Here is an 18,386-nt window from a genome sequence, read left to right on the forward strand (position 1 = left end):
AGGACCCGAACTGAGGAGTCAGTCTTCTTGCACTCAGCATGATATTCTAAGCAGGGAGAAGGACTCACTTGCTCTTATTTCCAAAGACTATCAGGCTGACGTGTTTGCAACTTCTCTAAATATACCACAAACAAGAGGCAAAAATAAAACACTCCTTTGATGGCCGGCTATGTTTCTAATCGTCTATTTATTTACCTATCTAAACTCCTTGGGATTTGGGATTCACTTATTCGTCCCAACAAGTATCAATTGCGTGCTCATGATACGACAGGTGTACAGCAGTGAACAAAACCAATATGGCCTCCTGGAGCTTCCACTCTGTGGGAAAATCCATCAGCCAAATTCAAACTGGGACATGCTACATAGCAGAAAAATAAAGGTGTCCCTGAGGTTTGACAGAAGCACAGAGGAGGCAATAAATCTATTGCTTGTGAAAGATAGTGGTACCATCTTATTCTCTCACTGGGTAAATAAGACCTGTAGTTAAAGCTGCACCTCAGCACCCAGCTATTCAAGGGAGCTGCAGTGAAATCTCTTCAAGAAGGGCAACATGGAACCCTTGTTTCCAAAAGGCTGGAGTCAGCACCTACAGTCCTCTGCCTTGGTTTCTCCTGATGAGGAAGGGCCCTTCCTTATTGACTTATTAAGAAGCAACTGATCAAAATGTTTCAAAAGCTGCAGCTGGTTGGCAGTGAAGTCCCACAACATCATAGGAGCTCATATAATTGTTTAGCTCTGACCATTTTAAATCTCCTTCCCCTCCTTTTTAGGATATGCTTCTTATTTTGGATTAGTAACACCTAAATCCTGGAATGAAGCATGAAACCTACTTTTGCAAGAGCTCAGTGTGCTGTGAAAAAGGTCTGAGGTGGATAATTAGTTTGCATCATGGTGTGTGACAAAACAATTGCCCCCCCTTCCTTCCTTCCCCTCCCCTCCCCCTCCTTCCAAGATTAACTATGACCTGGCTTTTCTAGTCTATTCCACAGAAGGAGATGGTCAATATGAGGGTTTGTTTTTTTTTTAAATAAAGATCTTGTCTCATAATCCAACATCCTTAAACAGTTTTGAAATGCAACAAATTTCTCATGAACCATTATATGCCTAGAACATAAAAATTATTTTAAGCCACTGAACAGAGTGGCTTTGGTGTAATCCCAAAGATGATTCGACCTGGAGGTCATTATTGACCTGGAGATCATTACAGCAGGTCAGCCCCCAATCTGAAATATACACGCAATATACAATCTGAAAATACACAGGGAAGAGAGGTGGGGGGAGGAAGAAAGTGTTCATAAAAATCTGTTTTTTTTTCTTTAGTCTTAAAATCCACAATTGCGAATTGACTGCTCAGCGATCCAAATGGCCGTATTGTGGAAGTGGATGGAGGGCCCACAGGTTGGACACTGCAGAGCCTTTTACCTAATGACTAGCCCTTACCTGAGAGGTCCTCACTGGCCAGCTCTTCTGCGGAATTGGGCAACTGAGTAACGCCTTACAAGTAAAAACAAATCGTTTTTCTTTTCATTCCTCAAGGCACATAAACAAAACACTTAAGAACTGAGGATGAATTTCTTAAAAAAAAAACATGAGCCAAATCTCTTGCCATCTCTCGCTCTCTTTTATGGATAGCTTGAATGTATTAATCCATAAGTACGTTTCTCCAATCATTTCATTTTGTTATAGATACACAATTGAGGCAGAAAGATTCCTCAGTCTCCACTTTCAAAGCACATGAAACGTGAAGGTGAATGTTTCAAATCACTCGTTCATAACAGCATGCAGAAAGAAAACAATAAAGCCTGATTGTTAGCTATTGATGTTCTGATAGATCTCTTAAATACAAATATATTTAGAGGTTACATACTGATGTATGTAAGTTTTAGTTCACATTTTACTGTAAATTGAAATCCTTGGGCAAGAATGACAAACACAGTTCATTATCAATTGATGATGATCTTGGATCATCTATTTCAAAATGGTATGGCATCTGCTAACAGCAGTTTGCCTTCATCAGAAAATCTGATTTGCAAAATGATTTTTTTTTCCAAAAAATTTCAAAAATCAGTGGTATTCCTGAAAAAATGAAACCCTCAAAGCTGAAAAAGCAGTTAGGTCAGGAGATAATCAAGTGGAGCTTGAAATGCCTGTATCCAAGTTAGCACCAATGTTGCCCAGCTGGGATGGCTCTCGGCTAGCTCTGCCTGGAAGGAAAAGAGGTGAAGGGGAAAGCAGATAAACCATGGGGGGCGCAGTTAGGAGATGGCTTCCCTTTCCTCTTCCTGTATTTGCAGGCTGCTCCTTTAATGAAGTCAAAAACACCACAAAGTCGTGTCTGGTTTGTGCAGACCTCCAGGTCTTCTCATTTGCACAACAATTGGCTAATCCTTCTCTGATGAGATTTGTCACTTTTGAAGATACTTGCGGACCTATTAAACAGGAATGAGGGGCATGTCTTGTTTCTTTGTTCATCTTTCCCTTCTCTTATAGCCAAGCGCAAAATATAAGCTCAGTAAGTATTTGCTGAATTAATGATTTGGGAGTAATGCTAAGTGAACTACCAACTAAAACAAATGCTCTGGAAACAAGCAATGTCAAACTGACCGCACTACTCAAAAGCTCCCAAATCAACAGAAACACTTAATGTAGAAATGGACAGTAAAAGCTTGGATTTTGTAAGTTGTTTTATAAAGAAGCCAAATGAATATTGATAGCTAGGTTGGTGCTGTGAAAGGAAGCGTCATACCAGCTCTTGAAGAATTTCCATCATGACCCTTGCCAATATTCAATGGCACGTGCCAATTAAAAATGGGATGATTTGAAGTCCACGGATGTTCCCAAACTATGGATTTAGGCAACTATGGGAAAGCAATGAGTAATGCAATAAATTAGAGAGGCAACTGAGTAGGGATGGTATCCACTGGTTCTGAAACCTGATTGGTTGAAAGTGTTCCTATTTCTAACTGGCTTTATTCATTGTATAAAGACTGATGAATACAATTATTTGAATAATTGTTATAAATGGGCAACATAAAGTTCTCCTCTGTAGTTAATTATGAATTTGCAGTTCTCAGGAGGCTAATCCCTCACTTCTAGGTGGCCCAATGAATATCAAAGCATTCTACCTACATGCTTGGCAGCCACTGAACCATATTAAATGAGGATGTTTCAAGTAGGTAGATTTACTGCTGAAGGCTTGTTTCCCTGGGGAGGGCATTAGAAAGCTAATTTTAAAAAATAAAGACAAATATGTTTATGAAATATCATTGATATGCAAAGTTTCCCATTAAAAAGCGACAGACAGTTTATACACACCTCATTAAAGATGAAACTGTCATTTTTAATGGCATAAACTTTAAAATATACCAAATCATCTGGAATCTACAGCTCAGATTATGTCTGAAAGTGGGAAGCCATCTAGGTTAGTGACATTAAATTTGTTTTTGCACTACTATTGTATTTTATGAATCTATAGTGCTCCACCATAGTTGGATAATTTCAAAATAAATATAATTAGGAAGAGTTTGCTGAAGCACTGAGTGTACAAGTGAGGACAAGCAAAATTTACCTCCTAAAAATTGCTTTGGCTTAGGTAGCTTTCTTTCGTGATAAAAATTATACAGCTCTCATTTTTCTCAAAGAAAAAGACAAAGGTGCATTTTGTGAGGCAGAGAATAGTCTTCAAAAGGAAACTCCACCATTTAACAATAAGTGGGAAATTACTTCTGGGGTTTTTCTCTTGAACTTTTCATATCATCCACTCAAGCCCTTCCTGGTCACTTCAATTAAAATGTATTCAACACATTTCTTTAAACTTTGTTAAACAAATGAAAGTTTACTTTTGGTCCATATGGGATCTTCTTTTGAGCAATTAATAAAATCCTAAGGTGCAAACATGATAATTTAATACACGCACGAGAATCGTCTCTTCCGCAGACGTGATTTTTGCTCCTTCGTGATGCTGTCAATCACGTGCTGCACGTGCCCTAAGCCTCCTCAGACAGTGCTTCTGCTGTTGGTATCGTTACTTCTCCTTTCCAGCAGAAATCGCTGGCTTCTAAAAATGGTATGTATGGCGTAGCAATTTTAAACCAGGTTAAGGAAAACCTCAAAAATTAGAAACAGCAAGAAATCCTAGAGTTAGTTAAATTCAAGGTCAAGGTCAAGTAAAATCTAAATGTTTGGGGCTCAATTCATCAGGGTTTCCATTTTTTTTTTTTTTCCTGAAAATTTCAAAACAGAATGATCAAATAAAACCTCTAGGAAACAAAAACTTCCCACTGGCCCTAGTATCATTCCCATTATGAAAAAGTAGGCGATGGTCTCTCTCTTACCTAAGCAGCATATGTCTGATCACTTGGCCATATTATGGAATCTGTTACTTCCATCACCAGCCATAAGAGTTCAGACGCCCCGGCAGTTTTAATCTAAATGCTCAGTCAGTCATCCTGTTCTTCCTGCTTTGTCAGCTTTTGTGGAGAGTTTTTCCCTTCGTCCCATTAGCAGAAATTTGGTTCACGCCGTTAAACAGTAGCACATTGTTTCCAAACTGCATATCAAGGCTGAAACACAATCTTCAGGTCCTGCAGCCATTCGTACATAAACCTCTTTAGCTTTGTTCTTGAGTAGAACATACAATGTCTGCAGAGTCCCTTGACTGAATGACAGCCTTCGAATGCCATTGTTGTGTACTCATACAGAGAGATGTGCAGAGGGGCGCATATACAGATGGTGGACATAGAGGTTGTAATAATGCGCACTGCTGGCTATTTTTCTTTAAAATGGGCTTCAGAATTTCCCCACAATTGAATAGAAAGAGAAGAAATTTCATGTGCTTTTAGAATTCCATCACGGCTTGCACGACTTATAAAGTAAGTCAGGGAAAGGGAGATCCATGGGGTAGTTGCCTAAGGGCAGAGGTCTAGGGGATAAGCATGTATCTAGCACACGCCAAACACTTTGAAACCAAAACTGAAAGTGAAAAATTATGTCAGAGGGGTTCCCAGTTTGAGTCTCACTACAATTGCATACTACATTAAAAACTAGTTAATAACTCATTTGGGATTATAAATTCATGAGATCATCAGCTTCTACTGTACCAAGAGGTAGAAAGCAAAAGGACAGGTAGACTTGAAAATAATGAAATAGCGGTGGGGCGGAGGGGGGAGAGACAGAGAAAGAGAAAGACAGAGAGAGAGAGAGAACCCCAAACCCAGAGGAAGCCAGCTGACTGCAGTGCAGCAAAAGCACAAGCACTATTCCAGACCATGGGCATGCTGTCACCCAAAACCTCACACGAGGGAGGTGGGTGGGGGAAGGGAGAGGGGACACACGGGGCAGAAAAAGAACAAGGCACAAGACACTTACAGAGAAGCGCCCCACATTGGAACAAACAAAGAAAAACCATCACACGCACCCACACATCTATAATCATAGGAACGAGTACACCATCCGTGCTTGACGTCACTCATGCATTTCTGCCATAAATTTCAGACCATGTGGTACCAGGATTTGGCAGAGTGTTTTTTGCATTGCTCAACATGCACACATAACACAGGATTCTTCCCTGTCCAGGCCTTAAGGATGAGCTCCAAAAACACAAATGCTCAAGATCTTTCTTCAAAGATCCCTTCCGTCACCCTAGTCTAGGAATCCCATTCTTACACTCACATTTATCTTCACTGTACTATCAATTATATCCTTAAAGACACACTGTGGCTGACTGTTGTTTGATTTCTTTTTGGAGAAAATCCATTTGCTTTTGAATCATGCCCATGCACTTCTAACCTTCCAATACATGCTTATTCTAATCAGATATTGGTAAGAACAAAAGGTCAACATACATAAACAACTGATATACTTCATACATACTCTAGCAACACAAGCTTGAATAAAATATTTTAATGAGTCTTCAAAGGGAAAACGTTTTGTAAAATTATTTTTTTTCCTTGTTAGAAAAGAAAAGAGAAGTATGGAAGGAAATCCAGTATGAAAACTTTTAAGACCAGTACAATGGTCACAACTGGCTGACCCAGTACGTCTTGTCATTTAAGTTGCCAAGTTATCAAACCACAACATTTTTCTAGGCCCAGATCTCCAACATGAGCATCTCAAGACTATTCTCAAATGAATCTAAGTCACATGGTTGTTATACGGAAGAAGCTGGGTTTTACCCATAAGTAAAATCAGTTCTATAGCCTCATCTCCTTGGAAATGTGGTCCCCTGCTTTGTAACTCCAATCATATTCTATTGCCTTTTCTATCCTGACAACTGACCTGGAAGACTTTCTCCCCCTGTCAAGTAAAATTCTAGATATTACTTTGGCTTTCATTAAAGCTTTTTGCTGTGGGCTGGAGAGTATGCTGTTGAAAAGAGGGGTCAGATCCCTTTGGGAGGATGCTGTGAGGGTTTTAGACAAGTTGGAGCATGTATTTATAAATGCATTTTATAGGAATCAACCTGGGTTATCACTTCTCTCTACCTGCTAAGGAATCATATATTACATATGATGATCATATATTTTATATATATATATATACATATATATATATATATATATATATATACATACACACACACACACACACACACATACACACATATATATTATACTATTCTTACTTCCTTTTTTTTCTCCCCAAATTTCTTGGCTGTAGGTATACTTCTCATTCACTGCTGGTCAATAACATCCTACTGAGACATTGCTGGCTTGAACACTATTCCTGAACTAGTAAGGCAGTGGTTGTTTCTCACGGTACACAGGCATCTCTGTTTCCTGTCACATGAATGCTAGAGTCCTATTTCAAGTGTCTTTTTATTATACCACAAAAAGAGATCACCTTCACTTTCTTTCTCCATAGAGAAATACATGTTGAAATACCAGTATCCTAAGATCAGGACTGGCCCCTAAATTAATTTCTCATTTTTCAGCTCAGGGGACATATTTTTTACCTTGAATACCCCACCCAACTCCAAGACCTACAACTATTAGAGTCATGTAACTACACAAATGTTACTGAAGGGACCTAGAAAACAGAAGTCTGGAGTCTTGAGATAAATGATCAGTATCTCTTCAAAGATCTCACAGAATTCAGGAATCTTATGATTACATTTGACCCTGGAGTTAATTATAGAAAGCTCAGAACTTAAAGCATCTTGAAAAGAATAGAACAAAAGTCTCTTGAAGTACATTAAAATAGCCTTAAAGCTCTGAGAATAATCAATAAAAGTCAGAAAGTGCCCAATTAATGATGAAACCTACAAATAACTGAGCTTAATGGAGTGCAGTATCTGAGATGTAGAGTGCACCATGGGGCATTACCTTGGAAAGTGGAAGTTTTTTACCTAATTGATTTCTCATGATTGTCGGTGTATCTGGCCCTTTAACTAATTTTATGAACTTTTCCCTTTGTGCCAGTGACAGGGAGGGCATGGGGAGGTGGGTTAGGGTGGGGAGGGATACTATCCCATACCCAAGTCTGTTTTGCTTTCTCAGAATTTCTCATCAGAAGGTCCAAATATGGGGGGTGGTCAGCCAAGCATAAAGGCCTGACCTTCAAGGACAGCTCACACAGCACAGGTTTTGCTCAGAGATTTCTAACTGGTTAAGTCCTCAAATGCAGGTCTGTTTAAGAAGGTCAGTCGTGCCAGGAAGAACTGTTTCTCCAGAAGTTGAATGAACACCATAGGGTTGGCTGATCACCTCTTGTCATTTAACTGATAGATTTCAATCCTGCACAATGTGCAAAGCGATGTAAAAAGGCCCTTTACCAAATAATTCCCTTGAATTCAGTTATTAAAATTCAGCCCATTTTTAACTAACGTATCTTTCTCCAAAGCACAATATCGCCAGGGTGAGATGTGAGCTAAGTAATAAAGTAATATACGGATGAAACATGATTCTCATTTTCTGATTGGAGACATATAGAAAAGTGAATGGACCTATTCCAACCTAGGAAGTCAGTGGAGAAATTCGGAAAAGGATTTCCTGATGCCCCCTGCTGAGCTTCATTTACTCGGTTTTTATCAGATTTTGGCTAACATCGTGAGGAGTTTTTTGTTTTTTAGTATTCTGCCTACAAGGTACCCACACAGAAATGATTTTTTTTAAGTCCCAGTTAATGCTGTTGAAACGTACATATGGTATCATTCTTGTTTGGAGATGTTTCCTGCCAAAGGGTAGCATAAACTTTTATGCACACATGGAGATTAAGGGTGAACCTGCAAGAGGCCGTGGAGGTAAAGATGCTAATTAAAGAAGAACAATGTTCTTCCTCATCCCTACATCATGAATTTAAACAGGAATCTTCCGCCCTGACCTGTCCTTCAGTCTCGACTACTAAGTGACATAAATGACTCCTCTTCAAAATGTACCTAAGATTTTGGCCTATGAACGAAGAAAGCAACTGGGCCTTTAATTCAGATGCTATGATTTTTAGGCAAATATTAGGTTTTTTTGGAGTCCCTTATATTTCTATGTCTGGTGGCATTATAGAATTAAGGGCTACGTGCAGCTAAAACGCCTGCAGCCCAGCCAGCCGACAGGGAGGCCTGATCTCAGATTGCAACCACTGAACACTGAACTCACAACAGAAATGACAAGACTCGAAATCCTTTCAAGCCTCACAAATTAGAGTATATTTATGAGGTCAGTCTACTTGGAACACAGTTTTCCCTTGAAGACTACATTTCTCTTTTTCCCAGGCTTGCCTTGCCGCTCAGCAGTGCTGAGAAAGTAGATAAACAGTAATGTGGTACCAACCGTGGACTGCTGGTTCTGTCGTCGCCGTGGTGTCTACAGACGGGAACAGAGGATTGGAGGAAGGGAAGAAACAGGAGGAACGGCATGCAAAAAAAGGGAAAATGGAAAAAAATGGAACAGATAATATATGAGCAAGCTTTCAAAGAACATCGCGTGACAAGCAATAATAAATGAAAAGCCAAAAGCATTTGAAGTGAGTTGCACTGTTTTAAGACATGCCTTCAGCTCAAAGCTGCGAGCCAGTGAGGAAAACAGTAGATTCTTTGGTTCTGGGGGTCTTGCCAGGATACATCTACTTGCTAGTCAATAGTCAGGGGAACATGCGAAGTGATGAGAAACACCAGTGCCAACTCAGTGACTGATAGATGGCTCGGAACGCATCAAGGCTCAGGACTGTGACAGGGTAGCTCAGTCGGAAGGCTGGCTGAACAACAGATTCATACATTCAAACATTGCCTTTGTTTTAACCCAACCCACCCAGGCGCTCAGGCTTTACGACTGCCAATCAGGCATCGTTGAATCAATTGCACGTTTAGGATCCTTTTATGGCTCATGCGCAGATGCCTGTAGATGAATACATGGGTTCAAGTTTTCCATTCAGTGTGTTATTTCAGCAGGGTTCAGCTGGAAAGTTCAATTAACTGGGAGGTTGAACATGTTAAAGGTTTTCAGATTAGTTTCTATACACACACACACACACACACACACACACTCATACTCACCACTCACCCATCCTCCACTCTGCGGATCTTACTATGTTACAATCTAAGGGCAAGAAGTCTTGCATGGAAAACACCCAAGTCCACATAATTTGCCAAATGCCACTTCTCATCATGTGACATTCCAAAAATTAAAGCATCCAGCCGTCCCTTTGCTCACGATCCAGAACCACATTCACTGTTGTGAGCTGCCAGGAGTCCTGCCTTCAGGGTGAATCAGGAGATGGCACGTGAGGTTTTTTCACTGCCAGATGCACTTGTTATGGAAGAAAACGTGGTTTGTCTCTTCTTCTATTTCTAATGCCGTTCAAGTTTTCTCCTTCTACCAGGCTTCAAAACCAGGCCTGCTATATTGGTTCCTCTTCACAGGAAATTCCTCAGGGGACTCCAGAAATTTTCTTTTTCTTTTTGGCTCGAGGGGAAGTGGGATAAATATCTAACAAAATGCACGGCAACTTTCTTTTCCCAGAGTCGTTTTAATACCCCTCTTCTAGCCAACTTCATTCCAATGTCAACCCATCTGGCCGGGTTTTAATTTTCAGTTCTGTCTTCTCAAGGTGTCTCCCTCCATGATCCCCTTCTGGCCAGAAAAGAGTGGAGACACTCACACATGAGCTGGTCATGTCGAGCTTAGTGGGATTCTGGGTTGACACTGCAAGTAGTTACCCGTCCTTTTTTATCATGCAGCTATTTAATAAGCTGGTAATTATTTTCATGAGTTCTGGAGACACCAAAAGACTCTTTTGGACTTGACAGAGGCAATGTTTAAATGCACCAGAATGCCAAATGTAACTTTTTTTTTTTTGGTCTAACAAGCCTGGTGCTTCTGATTTATAAATATGACACATGAATTCACACCAGTGTTCCCCTTCAATTCCCCTTTCCTCAGAACCCTAGACCATCAAAAAATCAGAGCCCTTCTAAGGAGCCAGAATTAACCAGAAGTCCGAGAGGCCACTACAGCTTAATATAACTTATAGCTGAGTTTCTGAAGAACAGATGAAGGAAAGAAAATCATAAAATAAACCACATCAGAACGCAATACTTACTTACAAGTCTGTATGCATAAAGAAGCAGTTAAAAAACAATACCGAAAATTGTTCAGATGAAACATCTCTACATCAGATGCTCAGGACACGTCTGACACGTCTCCTTACTTGAAACATCCAAGTCAAGGGTTAGTTTGAGGTGCTTTCAATTGGAAGGGCAAAATCAAATGCACATTTGTACAGAAACACTTATATGAAAGTTAATATATTTTATGGCTAGACACTGGCTTCTTTCCAAAATTAATTTTTAAAAAAAGCAATAAACATTTTGGCTCGTTATTTTTGTAGCAGCACTTCTAATATGCTTTATTTTCACCAGGTAAATCATTAGTATAAAATGAAAGAAAGGGGTTGGAGTAAAATCTAAGGGTCCTCAAAAATAATGTCTTAGTATTAACCGACAACTCCCCAATTTACTGCCTGCCTACGTCACAACATCATGTCAGCTTTATGACGAAATCAAACTAAGGGAAGCTGGGTGTACACTTCCCTGGGTGTACACTTCCAGGGAATAAATGAAGGGAAGTTCACAGTGCAGCTTGCCTCCCCATTCTGGGGATGGGAAATCCATCAATTGCACCCAACAGGGAAGAGAAAGGGATGTTGAGAAGGAAAACACACGGTTCTAAAACAGTGAAAAGCAAACACATGTTCAAGTCAAACAACACAGTTACTGCAGCTGGGAATGGCAAAACCAGGGATCAGCAATGGAGCGGGAGACGGCAGCAGACACACAGGCTTGGCTACAAAGTTGAGACGGAGATTGAGGGTGTTATCGGGGGAGTCGCTGATTCCATTTCTCTAAGAGCATCTGGTGTGGTATCTGAACAGAGGCTATTTCAAGTAAAGAATGAAAAAAAAAAAAAATCTTTAGAAGTGACTTTGTGCTCCCCACAGGAGAGCACTGTGACAGAATCTAATTCTCCTTCATAATTGCATTACGACTTCATGCAGAAACCACAGACACCCTGGCTCTGAAGTGAGTGTGGCTCTGTGAAGTAGGATTTATTAAGGTATCCTAATCAGGAGACTGGAGAGATGTGCTAGCCCACCCCTGTGCATCAACTTGTGGGGTCACTATATTGTTTGATAACATTCTAAGTGTACAGGCAAAATGCAAACAGTAACTTTCCAATAGAAAATAACGGAGGCTCTAATTAACTTGAAAAATGAGAGTGCCTAATTGCCCTAACAGAGGCTGTTTCAAACTTCATTCTGCGGCTGCCTTTAAAAAATAATCTTTGCGCTAGGTCTAGGAGAAAAATAGGTCACAGAAAGTTCAGCTGGACTTATGGTGGTGTAGCGTTATGAAATTAAAAAAGCCTCTTTGAGCTACTGTCTCTATTTTAATTTTAATTACAATGAGGGAGAAATTTATTGTACATTTATTTTATATGGTCAAGAAAAAACAATCCCACGTTCCTGCAAACCCAGTTAAGTGTGTATGGTCTCAACAGTCACTCTCTAGCTGTTTTATGAGTATAATTAAACAAGGTATCCAAGGGCAGGGCCTGCCCTGCTATTTGAAAGATGAACATTTCACTGAATATCGACTTTCAGTCTCCCAGCCATACAAACAGTTTATGGGACCCTACCTTGAATAAATTAAACATCACGTATATTTCACATGGCGGTATCAGATATTTTCAAAATCAAAAGGCTCCGACAATGTGTCAGATTAGAGACACCATCCATTTAACCAAGTAGCAAAAAAAAAAAACCCCAAAACCAAAAACAACAACAAAAAAACCGCATGCGAGGCAGCTGGGCAATGTTTAGCTGAAACAGTCATGTGTAAGCTCCACTGTGGCACATTCTAATCCTTTCATATGGATTCTCTCCAACTTAGAATTGTTCATTGAGTGTGACGGACTGGGGGTTTAAAACTAATCCATAAATGAGTCCGTGGTCTCAAACACAACGGGTGCCGTAAATGAAAATGAAAATCCAGGAACGGAATTAAATTCACAACCTTAAATACTTTTTCTTCTCCAACCGCTCTATGGTACTCCTGCTTTATAATGCCCAGATTCACTGCAAGGCTGCATTTGGGGGGGAGGGGGGGGAGGGTGTGAGTAGGGTGTACATTAAAAAAATGCATAGGGTAATAACCTGGAGAACCCAATCTGCTCGAAAGCAGAGCTTAATTGTAAAGAATTTAAATTCTGCCATTTTGATTGTCATAAGCTTCAATGAAAGCATGCTAAGCAGTCCAGACATATTTTAATACACTTTCCCTCGGTTTATTTTCTTAACTAAAGTCAATAAGGAGCCAATGGGTTTTCTTAATTGAATTCCCCTTCAGTTTGTGTTATGGAGCTGCTTTAAAGCTAGACGCTAGGGTAGGCAAGGGATTCCCCTGACGGTTTTATTCTCACGATGGTGCTGTGCTGGCCAATATATATTAAGCATAGTTCCCTCTTTTTCTTTCTTTTTGACATATCTGAAATCTCTTGAAAGCAAACATACCTGCTGGAAAATTAAACTTTGAAATTTATTTTCTACTGGTTTCCCGGTTAATTTTCTTTCCATCTATGTTCAGCTTTAATTAAACTCCCATTGCTCAGGGATGGGAGAAATGGATAGGAACGGAACTGAAGCTAAAAGGCCCGAATAGGACACCCGTAAGAAAGCTTTCTTCTGTCTTCCTGTCATCTCCCCTTTGAGTGAAGAGATAGTGTGCCCCGGAACAGCAGGAAGGGGAGTAGGTTGTTTTTTTTTTTCTTTTCGGTTAATTTCAAGTTTTGTTAAAAGCTTCTTCAGAATTGTTCACAAGTGCTACTGTGCCCCTGAGATCTTTTCATTTGCAAACCAGATGTTCTCAAAATAATAATAATAATAATAACCACCTGTACCGTGGTTTCATTTAACAAGGAAAACAATTCCTATCCTATGTTGTGTGTCAGTGCTGGGCGGGAGGAGGGGCAGAGAGGGGTGAGGCACCGGTGAGGGGAGGAAAAGAGGGATGCAGGAGGGCGATGGCGGGGAGAGGGGAGCAGCTCTAGAAGTAGTAGTTTATATTCATCTCCTGGAGGGCTGGGTCCTTCCTGCCAAGTCCTTTATTTCCCACCACTGAGATAGCTCCAACTTTCTAATCCTAAGAAACCTGTATTTATGAGATTATTCTTTTGCACTGTTGTGCATGAATCTTTAGTATGAAAACATGTCAATTCCCTCTCTCTTGGATTATTTTTCAACAAGGAACATAAGAGTATGGAAATGATGATAGAAGCATTAGGAAAAAAAAAAATCTCACTGACTTCCCATCTCTCATTCCTTTTTTAAAAAAATGCAGAATGAGGTGACCTTCATCACTAATTTCTTCCATTCCCTCATAAGTCAATATGGGTCAAAAACTGGTTGGCTATGATGCTATTTGTAATAAGTTTATCATCATCAAAAAAAATAAAAATGTACACACTTAAGACAGTATGGAAAAACATGGTCCACGCACTTTTGGGGCAAAAACTTGGAAAGGGAGCTCATTACAAAACAGGTGGCTCATGAGTGTCTACTAGTGCCCTAATAATATTCTTGTCACCAGGCATACTGGTATGTGTATCACTAACGTTCGATAAGTATTCAATAAATGATGAATGAAAAACAGTCTTAATGGAGTAGATGCCAACTCTCGAAAAAAGGCAATTTAGTAAACTTTCTAGGATGAGAGATGTGTATTTCCTAGCAACAGTGGCTTAATATATATCCCGAACATAAATACACACAACAGACACAAACACTGACGATGGATGCTTGAAATAAAGTTAGGCCTTCATGCTTAATTTCCCAAATGCCATCCTTTCTTATCCACATTCTATCCATTCTTTGATGGCACAGACCAAATTCTACGTCTCCTGTGACACAGTCTCTTCAATCTTCTGAATCAGCCCTAAGTGCACAGTATCTCCTGCTAAGGAGTTCCAGTGGGTATAACCTATTTCCTCAGCCATATTTTAAGGGGTTCCAAGAATTTTCTGTCTCCGTGGGCATTAGCACAGTGCTGTACATATTATGGGTCCTTGATACGCGTTGAATGAATGCCTAAAAGCATTACCCCTTACGTCATGCAGATAGCAATAGCACAGAGTAGCAATCATGACACTAAGACCCTGGAGAACAGACAGCTCTATGTGGAGCAAAGCTCTCTATTGTAATTTAGCTGGTCATGCTACAGAGTCAGTCTTAAGACAGGTGTACTTCTTTCCTTTGTACTTAGGAAACTGAAAACATGTGCTTGGTTGTTGAGTTTCCCCAATTTGGCATCCGCCTGAAGGATAAGGGCTGTTCTCACCTTCTTTATTTATGTGACCTGACCCACGTTACACACACAAAAAAGCTTAGGAGGGGAGGCTATGAATGCCAAAATAATAATGTGAGCCTGGGGGTGGGACTCACTTTCTCCAAGGTATATTGGGTACTGAGTGATTAGATACCAATAAGAAAAACCTTACTGTTTTCTTTTCCAAGAAACACAAAATATTTAATTGGATATGTACTTTCAAAAAGAGAAAAACTCATTTAGAAATGACCTACTTCATTCTTATGAAAGGATTCTTAAATGTGTTTCAGAATTTGGCCCTGTAGCTATTCATTTCTTATTCTAAGGTGATTTTAATTTTTTAATTTATGACAGTCACATGTATAAATGTGACCTACAGGTTGAGCTCCTCCTGGCCTGAATTTTATATTTAAGCTGCTAAGGGTGTTTAAAACTGAGTGCTGAGTGTTTTCTATGGTACTTCTCATCAAGCATGTAACTCAGGGCAAAACCGGGCAGAAATAAAACAATATCCACATTAACTAGGGAGGGAAACACAGAATATTTTCCTAAGATGATTCATCCAACTGGCAGACCGGGGCAAAAGCTATCACCAAACACAAAAACAGTTATTTTTATGTACATCTAATATACAAAGTCAACTAATTTCAAAGAAAGTTCAAAACAAAACAAACAATGCCCTCCCCCCTCCCCACCCTCCCATGGCAGTAGATTTTTCTTTGATTCTGGCTTTTGAAAGGAATTTGCATGGAGGCCTCTTACCCCGGGTAATGGTTGGCTGTCTCTGTACTTTCGCAGAGGATGCCAGGGATGGATTTAAAGTGCAATTTAAATTAGGCATTTTGCTCTCCCATATTATAGCATATATCTTCATGAGTGAAACCACATGGACAACTTGATATTAAAAAAAAAAAAAAAGGGAGTGGGGGTCTGCCAATAGCAATAGTCAAAACAGAAATATATGGTCAGAAGATGAACGTACATGAAAGAGAACAGAGACACCAAAGAATCTTATGGGAAATCACAGGAGGCTCTTTGTGGCTCCCATCCCAATTTTATCCCTCAGATGGTTTCTTATTTGGAAAGCGATTCTAATGACATTAATGGCTGAATAGTTAGAAAACCATAACAATGTTGATATGGCAAATTGACATCAAATACTCCTTTCAGTACTCTAGAGCCTGCAAAAATCTTCCGCAGGTGAATCTACCTTTAGACGCGGCCTTCACAGGTAAGTCAGGAGAGCTTCCCCATGCAGGAAGGATGGGAGGCAGAGACGCCCTGCTCCTCCCTCCCACCTGTGATTCTGGGCGGGCAGCATCGGGTCAGATTGAGCTTACAATTCCTCTTTTTCAAGGGCCTCCAGGATGAAGATTTAACGTATTTTGAGGGAGTCAGGCGACTGGGAACTCACGAAGGCCTGCCTCCCTAACAGGGAGAACAATTCGATTATTCTGGTTATGGAAGATAAAAGACAACACTGGAACACTTCCTTTCAGAGACATCAGAAATCAACTATGACCTTTCGAGTTTAAAAACATTTTTCGATTGCATTTAAAAACAATTTGTACATTTTTCTTGTAACGAAACGCTGACCTAGGGAATGGGTTTCAGTCACTGCATTTGCCTGGGAGAAAAGAAATAGACGCCGGTCGGCTTCCTCTTCCTCTTCTCTCTCTTTTTTTTTTTTTTAAGCGGAGGCTTTATGTTAATATCACTAGATTTAGCTGTTGAAGCTTTTAAGGCTAATGGTGGCTGTAATGTACCAAACAGTACAAGAGAGAAGAAGAGTGGAGATTAATTTAGCTCTCCATTTGTCAGGATTCAGTCTGGAAGATTTCTTAGGAACCAATCTAAATCTAGGGGATAGCCTGGACCTTTAAAATGGGACACGGAATCATTCAGCTCCATAACCTTTCATCTGTTTGAAGAAAGGAGCAAATGTTAAATTTCACAAGTACACTTTCTGGGCAAGATAAATACATGTAAGACTGCTTGTTAAGACACAGCAAGCCTGTAAGATCGCATCCATTAAGGCAGTGGATCCTACAGTGTTGTTTTAGTGGCAATTTTAGTGTAATGACTCTTGAGTGTGCCAGTGAGAATCAGGGCATTCGTCACCACAAATGCATTTTGTGTGTAGAGCGGGTTCAGCTACTAATACCAAGAGGCCAAAGTGCACCTGTGAGATCATCTTATATTACCTTGAGCAAAGAGGCCAGGAGGAGAGACAGAGGAGCAGACAAGTCCCTATAAAGGTACCTGGGATGTGGACAGAAATATAGCATTGTTTGTTTTTAAAATTTCCTCTTAAATGGAGTCTCTGTGGTTGTAACTGTGATAACAGAGTTGTAGCTGTTTGAAGACGTGCGATTAGCTTTAGTCCGGAGTGAAGGCTTAGGAGCTGTGAACTGAAGCACCTCTGCTGAGTTGCTGAGATTGATGGTGAGGGGGGAGGATTTCAGAGAGTGTTAAGAAAGGTCTTTTTAAAAAAAAGCCTAAGCTAGTGGGAGGCCAGCCACAAATGAAAAGTGCTGTTCCACATTAAAGAGAAATGTGGTACTTATGCCGAATGAATGAAGGCCTTGACCGCCTTAAAATGTAAACCTGACTAGCTACCTAGACGGAACCTTCTACAAGGAGAGGTAATCAAGGCTGGCTCACACCCGGACAACTTCCGCAAAGACAAAATAGACCATGGAAGGGTTTTCTTAATGGGTTCACACATGCAGGGCAGTGGCGAAGGGGCGATGTAATTTACACTGACATCAAAAGGGCCGTTCATAGGAAACTATGAAAACCTGGTACACAGGAGCTCAAGCTTAATTGGTTTACTACCCGGATAAGGTAAGAAATCATGAAAGGTAAACACCTGGTTCGCAGCAAGGGAAGTTGTTAGCATGGTTGCTCTGGAAATCAGTCAGGGAGGAGCATCTTTGTTGCGCTTATTAAGGATGCAGAAAGTGGGAGGAATCTCTCCCCTCTGCTAACAAACTGAGTTTACTTAAGAAGCAGAAGAAACTAACAAAAAGCTAAAAGGGGAATACACACAGACAAGAATTTAGGAAGCAGCCTGGATGGAGCTGAGTTTAGGGTGAGACACAAAAACCAACTGGATGGATGGATGGATTTTCAGAAGCTTTTCAATTAAGTGCAGGCACTGATGTTTTCGCAAACATCATTCAGAACCATGCTCACTAGTGGCTTATTTAAAAGTTCTTTGTTCCACTGTAATGGTTAGAAAGGTGAAGAAAACTGAAATTAAACAATCTATTGTTATATTTCATAAACCGATGAGGCCTCCTCTTTCCCTGAACACTTAGAATTTTCATCATGTCTATCACACCAACTCCTGTGAAAACTGAAAATGTCTCCAGAAAGTCAATGTAAAGGATGGTCTTACCTAAGGAAATCTTGCACGTCTAGTCGACATGGTGCGGCCATAACCTTTCCCACCCTGGTCGGCAGAGAAAACTCCAACAAGTCTCCCGGACAAGCGACATCAAGCACTGAGAGCCGCTGGGGACCAACCAGGAAGGGGCTGGAGGGCATAACCTCCTCCCTCAGTGACGGTCAG

The 18,386-nt window shown here is 40.3% G+C and overlaps 1 protein-coding gene across 6 annotated transcripts in view; it reads right to left on the bottom strand.

Annotated features, from left to right (window-relative positions):
* CADM1 (cell adhesion molecule 1) overlaps positions 1 to 18,386 on the bottom strand; it is a 334,650-nt gene that overhangs the window by 15,394 nt on the left and 300,870 nt on the right. For 2 of the 6 annotated variants that reach the window (XM_007196545.2, XM_007196543.2), the window contains 2 exons: positions 8,763 to 8,795; positions 1,441 to 1,494 (listed from right to left, as the gene is read on the bottom strand). The exons of 2 other annotated variants lie outside the window; for them this stretch is intronic. In XM_007196545.2, the coding sequence (XP_007196607.2) occupies positions 1,441 to 1,494; positions 8,763 to 8,795 (87 nt within the window). The remainder of the gene's footprint in view (positions 1 to 1,440; positions 1,495 to 8,762; positions 8,796 to 18,386) is intronic. 2 more of the 6 variants (XM_007196547.2, XM_007196544.3) reach the window with 1 other exon arrangement.

This window comes from Balaenoptera acutorostrata, chromosome 9 (genome assembly GCF_949987535.1).
Source record: "Balaenoptera acutorostrata chromosome 9, mBalAcu1.1, whole genome shotgun sequence".
Lineage (NCBI taxonomy): Eukaryota > Metazoa > Chordata > Mammalia > Artiodactyla > Balaenopteridae > Balaenoptera > Balaenoptera acutorostrata.